At 37.0% G+C, this 14,288-nt stretch overlaps 1 protein-coding gene across 2 annotated transcripts; it reads right to left on the bottom strand.

Moving 5' to 3' along the window:
* Positions 1–10,895: 10,895 nt before the first annotated feature.
* LOC143875837 (uncharacterized) lies at positions 10,896–13,408 on the bottom strand. Of its 2 annotated transcripts, none has more exons than XM_077377427.1 (2): positions 13,282–13,408; positions 10,896–11,742 (listed from the first exon to the last, which is right to left on the bottom strand). In XM_077377427.1, exons 1-2 carry the CDS (start codon positions 13,287–13,289, stop codon positions 11,133–11,135), a joined length of 618 nt encoding a protein of 205 aa, XP_077233542.1. In that variant the 5' UTR covers positions 13,290–13,408; the 3' UTR covers positions 10,896–11,132. The 2 variants fall into 2 exon arrangements, with proteins under 2 accessions (XP_077233542.1, XP_077233543.1); XM_077377428.1 differs by having other exon boundaries at positions 10,896–11,936; positions 13,282–13,338.
* Between the last annotated feature and the right edge of the window lie 880 nt (positions 13,409–14,288).

Below are 14,288 nucleotides of genomic sequence, written 5' to 3'. Positions count from 1 at the left end.
GATTTCCTTCTTCAGTTGGAAAATCTCCATAAGGCTCTCTTCATTTCTACACTGCAGTTCTTGTAAATCAGAAAACAGTGATGCTGATTCCTCTGTTTTTGTTTTGAGCTCTTTCAGAAGAAAATCTCTTTCAAATTTTGCCTCTTCTATCTCTTTAAGAAAACATGCAATTTCAGATTTTAGCATTTCTATCTCTCCTTCTCGTTCTCGATCGCCATTGTTGGTGAAGATGAGTGATGAGAGGTGGAATGGATATGAAGGTGGTGAAATGTACATAAATTAACATTTGGGGGTTTGATGTGGCAATTTTTTACTGCATGTAAATAGTTATGGTAAAACTTATATGACACGTTTGGCAACCTACAGAAAAAAAAAACAAAGAGAGAGAGAGCACATGAAAATTTCAGGAAAAGAAATACCATATTTAGAATTTGTTAGGGACCACCGTATAAATGTATTTCTCGCCTGGTTGTTGCATGTGAGAGCAGCCACACATCTCTCTTTTCTGAAGATTTTGTCTTATTCATTTCATTCAACAGTGAACAGCCAGCTCTCTTTTCAGCACATTTTGTCTTATTCATTTAATTCAACAGCCAGGAAAATGTTATCAGTTTTAATAATTGCACCAACCCAACTTGTATTTTCCTTGTTGATTGGCTTGTCATATCTTTCACAGCTGAGTTTGTGCCTTTAAAAAACGAGTTTCGTGCAATTATTAAAACATCGCTGTGCCAGTCTGCTAGACTAAAGGGAGACCTAGCAAAAATGAGATGAAAGGGCTCCCATTGGCTGCACATTACCTAAGTGCATTTAACACTCTTGACGTTCACATTTTAAAGTGACGTGCAGCCAATGGGGGAGCCCTATCAATTTCATCTCATTTTTTCCCCTTCAGCCTAGCATTCCTCCTGTTTTAGTACCCCTCAGATTAATTAGGGATTTGCTAGCGTCCATTGCATAAGGCATTTCGTGGCGGATGTATGTTGCATCTTACAGCAGCCACAGAAGCTCACTTTTCAGCAGATTTTGTCCTCATTCACGAGGTGGTTCCTGTCAGATGCAGCAGACCATCCGCAAAATGCCTTCTACGATCTACGCTAGCAAATCCAAATTAATAATAGTAAAATATCCATATCAGAGGCAATGTAGCAGGGCCCACCAGATTAAAATTTAAAAAATCCCAAAGGATTCAAAACTTCTTGAATTTTTAAAGCAAATTCTTATTAAACACAATATTTACCCATAGTTCCTTAAGATCATATATATTATTTGCAAATCTTTCCCTGCCTTTTGTTCTGTCTTATTAAAGTCACATTCTAACTTGGGAGAAACTGAAAATTATTGAAGAAGAAACTGAAAGTGAAAAATGAAATCACATACTAATTTAGCAAACACATTCACTTAACCATCCTCCTTCCCTGTCTTTCGTTCTATCTTATTAAAAAACTAGCATTCTCATAGATAGATAGAAAATAAAAACTCAATGAACTTCCTTTTCTTCCCTGCCTGAAAAGCCCTACCCTAAAAAGTCCCAAAAATGAATTGACATTCTTCCATCACAAATCTCACACAAAAACCATTAACCATATACAGCTCTACAATCTCTCTTCTAACAGTAAAAACAAATTTTTTTTAATTTTTAAAAGCCACTTCATCCCCTCCATCGTCCACTGTCTCTCTTCTTAAAAGACCTCTCAATAGCTTTCAACTCTGCAGCAAAAGGTATAACCTCCAAAAGCTCCTTCTCTTCTCCAGTCTACTCCACCTCATCCAACTCCATATTATCAAAACCAATCCCCTCATTTTCCTCTTCCCACCCCCTCACCAACTCCGCAGTTTTCTTCATCATCCCAAGAACCCTCTCTGAAACAACCTTCTTCCTCTCTAACTCCTCTTCGAATTCCTTATGTGCTTCCAATACGTTTAGAATTATAGCGGTTAAATCTTCCTCCCTTAAATCGCTCCGCTTAACTCTCTCGTCCATCTCTTCCATCAATCCTTTTATTACCTTCTCAAGCCGCCGAATCTCTGCAAGACTGTCTTCGTATTTCCACTGCAATTCTATGAAATCCGAATACGTAATATCGGGATCATCTTTCTCCGTCTCGAGCTCTTTCTTTAGGGAATCTCTTTCCACTATCGCTGCTTCTTTCTCTTCGGGTATTTGCTTGTTCTCAAGCAAAAGACGTGCAATTCCCGATTGCAGCATCTCTATATCTCCTTCTATGCTCTCGGCCGCCATGTTTACATGAACCTGCTTTAATTTTCTTACTAGTAAGAACCCCACAAAGTAAAAGTAGTTGATATTAACAATGGGTTTTCAAAGATTTTAGAGAGCCTTAGAATCCGTACCGGGAGAAATAATAGTGGATGTAAATGTTGGGATTTAGCTATGATTATCCATACTACAAAAAAAAAAAAACTATAGAAATCTGCAAAATATCCCAAGAGTCCTTCAATAGTTTGTTTTTACCCCACGCTTCTTGCAAAATATGACGGAAATATCTATGAGGTTAAAAGAGAATTCATAAACAGAAGGTTTCGACAGTTGAAAGTGACGATCTAGACTAATATGTAGAGGATAGAGAATCCCATATATTGCTAACGTCTTTCATAAGCACTCGTTTCCATGTAGTGAAATAAGGCCCTACATATGTTGTTTATAAACAACCCAAGTTAAGGCTCTACATATGTTGTTTATATACAACCCAAGTTCTCACCATGCGACTTATAAAAGGATCTAAACATTGAATCAACAAACAATCAGCAATTTCAGAGTAGTTACCTTTTGAAATCCAATGTGACTTGGTGTTGAGAAGGTAGTCTGGATTTTGCCCCTTCCTTTGGACTCCAACAGATACACCTTTGGTATTCCTGATCAAATAGTTAGTCTTAGCTTAGCTTACTTGTGTAACAAATAGAGCTAATAGCAAAGTCATTAAATTTGTTTGGTCTCTCACAAAACGCGACATAAATATAGCATAACAACAATCAAATGACATGAGAAGTAAGAAGAAAATTGAATAGAAGTTAACAGTCAAGAAATGGGAATGGAAATGGAAGTTACACAATAATATATTAGCAACTTCGTCCTATTTCCTTGAAAATATCTCACTACACAGCACTAGTCCTATTTCCTTGAAAAAATTCACAACCCTGAATCATACTTCCCTTCAACTCACCACCTGAAAACCATGTTCTGTATTTACTTTTTTTTTCAAGGAGTGATTTACTGCTTCCCAAAAACCATGCATATACTCTGTGGTTTCTGAAGAGAAATTGTTCAAATGCTAAGCATCAACATGATCAATACAATAATTGTTTAAATTCAAAACCAAAAATAATTATTTCAATCTAAGCTACAAAATTCTAATTTGTTTTAACATTGCTGAAATATCTGGATATGCTATTTCTCTTTTCATTCTTTTCTTTCTCTGGTATACTTTTCTTTGTATGAAACTGCCCAAATGCATGAAATCTTCTTCCGGGGAACTGTTCCTTTCTGCTTCAAATACCTCTCAAATACCCAAAAAAACCCTCCCCTTCCAATACCTCTCAGATCTCAGAGGGGGGTGCAACTTGGGTCTGGTTGAGCTTTTGCTGAAAAATGAATTGGAATCAACACGAACCCGACCCGATTTTAAGGTAAAAGCTCAACCCGAATTCCGAAAAATCAACCCGGGTTGCTGATACGTACTTGTTATGGTGTTTGTGATTTAGTTACAAAGTAGTTATTGTAGGATTTTTCATTTTAGATTGTGGGTGTTAGTTACTTGTTATGTGTCATGTAGGTGGTGGCTATTTGTTATGTGTCATGTAAGTGGGTTAATGGGGTAGTGATGTGGAACTACCTCTATGCTTGTATTTAAGAAGTGTATTCGAATGAAATTGCAGAAGAAGATAATTTACAGCAAATGAAACTTTGTTTTGGAGAGTCATGGCTCCTCTCGAATTGAGCCGTTAGGAGGTCCGATTGCCTCGAATCAACTTCTTTCCCCTCTTTTTTTCTATTTTTCCCTTTGTTTATTGTATTACGACCAATTAGGCACGTAACAGTTACACCCCTAAAGAGGAGGGATTCATTTTGTATCCACCTTTTGATACCCAAAACTTGCCTCTCTATTTCTTTGTTACCGAACCATGTAATCTTGTTAAGCTCTTAGATTTCTATTTGGAACCATGTTATCTTTTTTATGCTTTTAGTTATCTATTAAGCAACCTGCTGTCCATGAAAACCATGTTATTTTTTTCAAACTTCTAATTCATAAACTGAAGCAGTAAAACCAGTAGAAGCAAACATCACATAGAATATCTAAAACATCAAAGGGATTATAGGTGATTCCAGGCCAAAAAACTATAAAGCATAAAATCATTGGTGATTCTTGACAAAAAAAACTCTATATCCAAAAATTCGAAATCACCCAGAAGATTGAGTAAATCGTACCCTTTTCTATTCTCTGAGCCTGATTAGCTTTCTTCTTCTAGCCTTGGTTGGATTTGTGAGAGAACGATTATATTGTTTGGTTGGATTTGTGAGGCACGTTTTTAATAGTGTGGAATGGAAAATTTTGTTGATTTAGATAATAAGAGTTTGGACATGGGAGGTGTGCTTTAGTGTTGAGCGCAGAGATCTTATTTTGCATAGGTGGAAGCCCCCTGCTCAAAACATGTATAAGGTTAATTTTGATGGTGCGAGTTCCGGCAATCCGGGTCCGGCCAGGAGTGGGAGGGGTTTGTCACAATGATAAGGGGGATGTTATGTGGGCATACTACGGCTCTATTGGTGTGTCTGATTCCTCAGATGCGGAAGTGAGGGCGGCACATTTTGGCATTTTGAATATTGATAGAAGGTTGATGGATCAGACAATTGTTGAGGGAGATTCGTTAAATGTGATTCGTTGGCTGAAAGGTGGGGTGGCTCCTCCGTGGAGATTTCTTTTCATTTTTGATGAGATTGAGGACTTAACTGCGGGGTCCGATATCGGGTTTCAACATGTTAGAAGATCGGCAAATGATAAGGCGGATGCGCTAGCTAAGCGTGGTGTCTCCGGTGGTTCTATTATGTGGTTCGACCACCTTCCTCCCTGAAAAGGGGTTTTCTCTGTATTTTGTTTTTTCTTCGTTCCTGTTTCTTTCTTGCTTCCTATTGTAGATATGGGTGGTCCATCTCGGCCTCCTAAATTTGCTATATATAGTTATTGCCATTTCAAAAAAAAAAAGAGTTTGGATATGGAAGAATTGCCGATTTTAACGTTTTTAAGAGATTGGAATGGAAAAAATTGTTGATTTTAAAAGTAAGAGATCTCCTAATTCCGATTTTGTAGGTTGTTGATTCGAATTTTCAGTGCACGTAATAGAGAGAGAAAAAATAGGAAACAACTTGATTTTGTAGCCACGACTACATTTTAACTGGCAAATCATATTATCATATCATATCATGAGAATTTATATGATGGGTGGCGGTGAAAAGACGTGAAGTCTAAAAAAAGTAGGTACGGCCCACTTCTTTTTTATGATCAAAACCGTTCATCTGTTTGGGCACAATGTAAATAGATTGTGCCCCACAAATCATTTCCATAAGATGATCCTAACACTCCAATCTGTAGAAGATTTCATAAATGATTTTTGGGGCACTACATATTCAGATAATTTCGGATCAGAGGGTTAGAATCATCCTGTGGAAATGATTTTTGGGGCACAACCTATTTACATTGTACCCAAACAGTTGAACGGTTTGGATCATAAAAAAACGTGGGCCGTAAAGTGGGCCGACATGATGTTGCCAGGTAGTTCGGGCTTAAGCTTAAAGTTTTTTCCCATTTTTTATTGTGTGTATGGTATATTGACTATTTTTTATGTGAATGGCTGTGTTGTTTCAAATGATTGGTCTGTTAGAACATAGAAGGGTTATTTGTGTTTTGATCAAACTTATTAAGATTTTCAAAAAATTATATATTTTTATGTTGATTTTCCTATCCAAACTTAGATTCTTGCTGGCAGAGCACTCTTCTACTACGATGAATAGAATCCGAATAGAACAAGAAGTCAGGTTAATTCAACGAAACCCTAACCTCCAAACAGATAATAATAATTGGTTTTTGCTAACAAGTGCCATAAGGGCACCCGTTAAGGTGCATTGGAAATGATGTTTTACACATCTTTTGATAATAAATTCACACAATATGAGTATTTTTATCAAACAGTGATTGTAAATTATTTTTTTGACTTAGTTAAGCATTTTTTTCAGTTTGTGCTCTTCATTTTCTGCTCGAACTTAATCGTTAAGCTTTGTTGCTCATCATTTGAGGATCTGTTTATGAGAGCGAGGAATCCAGCATCCCATTCTTTTGAGGGTACCCCCTTCTCTCCTTTTTAGTGTATACAAGAGTGGACAATCCCAGCCATTTGATCAATATGCTTTTTCATGTTAAATTTGAATGGTAGGTCCTCTTTTTTATTTATAAACCACCCATTTACATAGGATTGATCACACAATTAGGATCCATGTGAATCAGCACACATATGGCACTTTTCATCGTTCAATAATTTCTTTTCATGTGAAATGAATTTTTGGCAAAAGATGTTTGCCAATAAACTTTGAGGCTGTTGACTATGAGGATTGTAAATCAGGGTTTATTTTATCCATGGATAGACTTTCGATCCTCTGTTTACAGATGCCTTTGTCCTTCGATAAAATATCTTAGCACAAAATTTGGTGAACAATAGACAGGATAATTTCAGCATGAACGTATTCAAGCAGAATGTCCAATGAATAGCTTAATTGGTTTCCATTTGTTGTATGTATAGATAGACAAACATAAAGGGTAGTGGATTTCTTTCCAAAATTCTGAATAATCAAATTGTTGGCCATTGCAAAGAATCTATAAGCAAGTGTTTAATAACTAAATCATATCATATGGGCCTTTGAAGTGCCTGCAGATAGAATGTGAAAAAGACGATAAAAATTAGGTAAAAGCAAAGAGTCCCATTCAACAACGTGTCTCACTCAACAACAAAAAAATACAGCCCTACAAGGTAAGTTCCTACTCTCTTCTCTCTCTATATTGGTAGGAGCAGTCAATTCTCTCCCTCTCCATGAGTAATTCGTATCTCTTTCATAGTTTCATTTTCATTCATTGTTTTTTGGTGTGATTCAGTAGTAGTACTGGTTGGTTTTGTGGTAAGGAGGGCGGGAGGGGAGAGAATTGACTGGGCATGAATGAGCAGGTACCTTGGCCTTTTGCTCTTCTTTAGTTTTTCCTTTCCAGAAGTTGTTTTTCTTTACTTGTTTTGCTTATTTCATTATTTTGTTTCGGCTTGATTTCTTTTGCCTTTTAATTTATACCCTTCTTCTCTGTTTGAGGATGATTGCCTCATTGTGAACTTTGGTCATTTGGGTGCTAAAATAAACTTATAGTAGATAATTGGTTTGTGTTCATAAATTTGTAGATATGATTTTGAGTCCAAAAATAAGAAAGTGAAGTTATTTCCTTGAAAGTCCAAGACCAGCAATAAAACGCTGGTATTGTCTAAAATTTTAGAGCATTTCGCATTTTGCACCTATTAGCTGCCATTGTGTAACTGTTGTTTGTATTCTTTTATAAATTTCACACTTGCAGGCTTCTAATAAGACGACTAAGATCATCACAATAGCCACAATAGCCGGTTTTGGGCAATGTACTAAACAAGAAAATGCGCCTAGATGGACAATCGATAATAACAGAGATGACCCCATCTATGCAATACGGGTTTGCTATCTTTTCTTAAAGTTTTATTTGTCATTTTCTTTCTAATTTGGCCTTCATCTTTTGCTAATTTTTTTAAATTCTAATGTCTTTAAGTTCTTTCTATGTTGGCCTTTACTCTTTTGAATGTCATTCTATTTTGAGCTTTAGATTTTTGCTGTTTTTTGCTGTCCGTTTATAAGAACCATTTTGGTCTGTTTTGCTGTTAAGCAATAAGAAAAAAATAGGGGAATGATATTCCCCCTACCCCCCTCTGATGGATAAAATCCCCCCCTTTAACGGTATTCGTTAAGTTTTAAAGGCAAAAGAAAACGTTAAAGGGGGTGAATTTATCCTCAAGCAGTAAACCATTCTCACAGAAACCGTTAGGGGGGGGGGCGCGGGGAATCAGCTCCCAAAGAATATTTCAAGAACATAATTTTTTGCCGCCCCGTGCGGCACGGGACTGCAACTAGTAGTAAATGAACGCAAGACTTCCCAATGCATAAAAAAATCTTTCTACAGCATTATACACGAAAGAAATATACAAATACAGTATGTATGATGTAACAATGGAGGGAAGAAATGAATGTAAGGGGCCAAAAGGCTTGGTTGATGTAGGGAGAATTTTGGGTACTAGCTTTTATAGATTTTTCAGCCAGGTTGTTAAGGTAGTAGAGATTAATTAATGAGACTAATTGAGGGTTTTCGCTAAAGGGATCAATGTGATTTATATATGATCTAAGCCAATGAAGAAGCGTAGTATGTTTGGCTTAAAGATTTGAGACCTTTGTAAATGAGAGAAAGTAAGGTATTTATAGAGGTACAGGTTTTTTTTTGGAGACTAAAAATCACGTGTGGTGTTGGTGGAATGAAGGGTTACTTTTGTCTTCTATTCATAGGTGGGTTACTTTAGATTTTTTTTCCCATGAGCTATTCTTTCCCTTTAGAGGAATGCTAAACTGAAGGGCGACCTGGCAAAAAACCAGCTACAAGTTCGGCCCCATTGGACCATCTAATCAACGTGCATTTATTTATTTAATTTTATTTATTGTAGCTGGTTTGCAAGGGCTTTAGCATTCCTCTTATATCTGAAATCCATTTCCTAAAATAATGTGGGTCCTACCAAAGCCCAAAAAAAAAAAAAAACACGGTGATAGTGGTCATTTTCACTTTAGTCTTTATCTTCTGAAAGGAATTCTGTTAACAAAATGTTTTCCTTCATCTATTGCCAAGATTAGTCTTAAATAATAAAAATGATTACAGAGATGGGAGAAGTGTAGAAGACTTTTGGGTGGCAGCTTGTTGCATGAACTTACGAATTGGTCAAGACTCTCCAGTTTATGGCCGCTTCTATATGGTACCAGTTGTTGCCTCATTGAATTTGCGAGAATACATAGGCCCATTTGTTTGGGATTATGAGAATTGATTTTGGGGAGTGATAAATCGACCCCATATATCTTAATTAGGGCGTTGTATAAAGTTGCCCAACCTGCCATCAAACGACGTATAACGTTTTTCGTTACAAGAATCGATTTATCACCCCCCTTGATTTTGAGTCCAAAACTGATTATTAGACTGGACTCAAAATATTGTGTTTGGTTGCACAAAAGCCAGGGGGTTTTGCTTGACATTAGGGTATCACATCAGCAAAACTCCTTGTTCTTCTGCTTATATAGCATTGAAAATCCACTCCGAGGGATTTCTCCTAGAGGGGATTTATATGGTGGACGGTTGTGCATGCACTCGCACCACAAAATTACAGGGGGACCCACTTTGTTTGGGTGATCCAAACCATTCATTTGTTGGGCCTGATGTAAATAGGGTGTGTCCAGGAAATCTTCTCCATAAGAGTAGATTAGGTTGTTTATTCTTTGATGGAGTGTGATTTTTGTTAGGGACTAATGATTTATCAGCATTGTTCTTGGAGAGAGAGAGAGAGAGAGAGAGAGAGAGAGAGAGAGAGATGCCGAGCGAAAACTTGGAGGTGTTGCTCATGGAGTTGGATGGGTAATTGGGGTTAACCTGAGTCGGGACTTTGTATGTTGTGGTTCTAAGGAGGGAGGTGATAGAGGTAGGCTGAATTCCTGTTTGTATTTTTTGGCTAGAGTTTAAGGGATTGTGCCTTCTTCTGCTATGGTATTGCAGAAAGTGCTGAGAGGGGTTTGAGTCTCATTTGATTTCACAGATGTGAGCTCCCAATACTCACCAAGAACTAGCAAGATCTGCCACTACAGATGTCGCATTCATGAACATGGTACAATTCCATGTAATGGAGTAAGGAACCATTTAGGGGGCTTATGGAAAAGCTCAAGAAAAATTAATAACAGAGTGAATGAAAGGTGTGGAAGTAGAATTCATTGTAAAGAAAAATGGTAGACCCTTTTGCATCATAATAGTAATTAAAAATCAATGGGGAGGAATCTTTATAACTAGGAGTGCAACTCGGTTCAATTTTTTGGAATTCTGGTTGAGCTTTTACCTTAAAATGGGGTCGGGTTCGGGTTGATTCCTATTCATTTTTCAGCAGAAGCTCAACCCGACCCGGCCCAAGTTGCACCCCTATTTAAAACTAACTACATGACCTGCTTAATTGCATGGAAGGTGATGGGGCTTTTCACAATGGGAGTGTTCAATTATTGGAGATGAAAATCCTTCACTAAAAAGTGAGGAGTCATTTGAATTCTCAATTAATTTTACTAACAGGTAATATTTATAAAATTAAATACAAAATCCAAAAATTAGCAATTTTAGAATCCAGGGTTGCATCCAAACTACGAAATACTGAATTCTTGAAAATTACAAAATGTTATCCAAACAGCACATTTTAAAATCCTTGATTTACTAATTAGGATTTCTTAAATCTTTGATTTTTAAAAATCCTGGATTTAAAGATGACTAGAGCCAAACATGCCCTAATAACTCACCCTCAACTCTATGTCCCATTTTAAAGCAAATTCTTTTTAAAAACAAATATTACCCATAGTTCTTCAATTTCTCATACGTTATTCACAAATCTTCTGAGAAATTAAACTGAAAATTATTGAAGAAGTAACTGAAAGTGAAAATTGAACATGGTTTGAAATTTCGGCTTGGCATAAATTTCGGACCTATCTGCGAAATCCCGAAATTTGGTAAAGACACTCGAGATGTCGTTTTTTTGGGCTGAAATTTGGGAAAGGAATACAAAATTATTATTACGTTTCGCCAATTTCGGTTTTGAAACGTTTCAGTTTCGGTCTTGACCGAAATCCGAAATTTCAGATTTCCGACGAAATTTAAAACCATGAAATTGAAATCAGATACAACTCTACAATCCCTCTTCTACCTTAAACTAAAGAGTAAAAGAAAAAGAAGAAGAAGAAGGAAACCCACTACAAATATCATTCTTATTAGCAACCCATTTCCCTACACACGCAAAACCCCCATCTCTCTCTTCATCTCCTCCATCTCCAACTCTCTCTTCTTAAAAGCCCTCTCTATAGCTTTCAACTCCGCAGCAAAAGGCATAATCTCTAAAATCTCCTCCTCTTCATTCTCCTCCACCCTCTCCAACTCCTCAAAATCAAAACCCACCCCCTCATTTTCCTCATCCCATCCCCTTACCAACTCCGCTGTCTTCTTAATCATCCCAAGTACCCTCTCCGAAACAACCTCCATAACCCTCTTCTTCTTCTCTAACTCCTCCTCTAACTCCTTCTGTCCTTCAAATACACTCAGAAGGATTGAAGTCCAATCATCCTCCATTAATTCGCTCCGCCTTTCTTTCTCGTCCAACTCTTCCACCATTCCTTTTATTACCTTTTCCAGACGTTGAATCTCTTTAAGATTGTCTTCATTTCTCCACTGCAATTCCAAGATATCTGAAGACAGATATCCGGGATCATCTTTCTTTGTCTCGAGCTCTTTCTGAAGGAAATCTCTTTCCATGATCGCTGCTTCTTTCTCTTCACGGATTTTCTTGTTCTCAGCCAAAAGACGTGCAATTTCAGATTGAAGCATCTCTATATCTCCTTCCCTGCTCTCCAAAACGAGGAAAAGGCAAGCACGGAATGAATATGGGATTGTGGGGAATGTGAATGTAGAAATAGAGAACTTTGATGTTACAGGTGGTCGGTGGCGAATTTTTATAGGAAAGAGTTAAGTGGAGGAGGACTTGTTGACTTCATACTTTGGCGACAAGGAAGCTTTCTTTGGCGACTTTCCTCGAACCTGCTTTTCATTGAAACCCCCACACTAGGTAATGTAATTTCCTTATTTTATCGTTCATAAAACCTCTCTTTCTCCGTTCAAAGTTAAATAAAAAAAAGGGTTTTGTAAATTTACATTTTCAATGCACATTAACTTCACCTTATAACAAAACCCATAAGAAAAAAAACGGGAAAACTACTAGAAACAGCGTAGATGGTTGCAACTCGGGTCGGGCGGGACAGGTTTTGAAGAACCCTACACTGCTCGAGAAACTATCTCGGATCGGGTAGGGTTTTTTTTGGAAAACCTACAATTGTCAAACCCGGCCCTACGCATGATAACTACTCAGGTTAGGTTAGGTTGGGTTGGGTTGGGTTGTTCAGGTTGACGCAATGTTCTAGCTTGATTTGATTAGTACATTATCATCATTAAACAAAAATGCCTGTTTAATGCCGAATATATAGATTAAAGTAAGGGAAATGATAAATGCGCCCCTTTTCTTCACTTGGGACACCCAGTTGCGTTGTACGTGGCAATCAGGTCACTTCATTCCTTCAAATGTGAAGACATGAATCCCTTTGCAGTCATAGATACACTGGGTGTCCCAAGTGATGAAAAGAGGTGCATTTATCATTTCCCTAAAGTGTTTAGCAATTGAAACAAGTGGTGTATAGTCTACGTGCCCTAATAATCTGTCTAATAATTTGTTTGTAAAGTCTCTGACTGGCAAAGGGGAATCATAGGAGAAATTGTACGATGCCATTGATCCCTTTAGTTTAATTGCAGAAATGGCTGAGAAATGCTAACACCAGTATCACAAAATATGCATCTCTTTCTCTCTCTCTCTCCACATGTGAAAAGAAGTAAGTGATTCAATAGAGTATAGTGCTACTCAAACTCAAGGAAAATGAGTTAAAAAAGCTACTTTTGAACCCAAATATTTCAAATTCCCATTATACCTATAGATGTTAAAAAAACAATATCATTATTCACCTTCACTGAGCAGCCCAGAAGCAGATGTTCTGATCCAACTTACTTTATGTTCATTTAAATTTTTTTATTGAATGGTAATATAGTTATGTTTATGACTCTGAAACATTACATGGTTTTGCAATTAACTACCCGAAGAAAGAAAGAGATATTGAAGAATCACATTAGGAATCCCTTCTTTTCTGCTACTACCCATTAAAGGAGATAACTCACACAGTTAGGGAGGCATTGCATTTGAGCAAGAAAAAATCAGTCTTCTTCAAGAGGGGAAAATAAATCTATACTCCCACCTATTTCTCAAGGTTTTTATTGCAAATCAAGGGCTTTTAAATAAAGAAACAAAAGGGATAAAAGAAGAAAAGAAAATTCGACCTACCTTGACATTTGTTGTCGATTCACCGGGGGTAGAAAAACTTGCCGAGGAAGACACGCCCTCCACAGAGAGAGGCAAAGCCGTGCCAATTTATTTCCAGCTTTCCTTAGTGCTTAAGAGTCTAGAAATAAAATAAAAAGGGGAATGATATTCCTTATTGCTTAAGACTCTAAAGTTATTCCGACGGATAAATCCCTAATTTAACTTTAATCCTAAAGTTTTAAAGGTAGAGTGAATTTATCCTCGGAGTCAGTTAACCATTCTCACATAAACCCATTTTTTAACCCTAAACCCGACCCTACCTTGCAACCCGTATATACCGAAATCCCCCAAATTATTTCTTAATTAATTACCAATAGTAAGTTTTTGCGCCTTAAGTAGCTTTTAATTTTTTTTCTTTCTTTACCCATTTTACCTTCATTGTATTACTCTATGGATAAAGTAGAAATCCCTAAAATTTCTACCGATTGAATCTGTGTCTCTTTAAGACTTAAAGAAAGGCACCATGTCTCTCTTAAATAAAGGAAACAATTCTCTTACGTGAATTCATCTCCCTCCCACCTCCCCGTACCATTGTACGAATATCTTTTTTTTTTTTTTTTTTGTTAACTCTCTCTTAATTAAATCTATTCTTGGTGGCTTGGGCTGTTGGGCATTCTTTAGAAACTTAGGGCATGAGGCATTGAAAATGGTAACATTCCTTGGCTATGGCAAAAGGTGAAAATCAATGTGCATTTGAGGGTTTTGAGAGAGAGAGAGTAGTTGTTGCTAAGTTTAAGAGCCGAATAGAGTAACGATTGCACCATATAATTTCCTAACCGAACCCACAATCTTCCTCATTTTTATTGAATCACAAACAGAGAAAGAAATTCACACCATACACTGTCTATTGTCCACAAGTTCTAGAATATCACATCACAAACACCTCTATTCATAGTTTCCACATTTTCATCCAATGATCGAAAATTCATCATCACCATCTCCTCTTTGATCTCCATCTCATCTCCCTT

This window comes from Tasmannia lanceolata, unplaced genomic scaffold, assembly GCF_043159265.1.
Source record: "Tasmannia lanceolata isolate RefF3 unplaced genomic scaffold, GAP_Taslan_0.1 ptg000004l, whole genome shotgun sequence".
Taxonomy (NCBI): Eukaryota; Viridiplantae; Streptophyta; class Magnoliopsida; order Canellales; family Winteraceae; genus Tasmannia; species Tasmannia lanceolata.
This window is presented reverse-complemented; position numbering and strand designations above follow the sequence as displayed.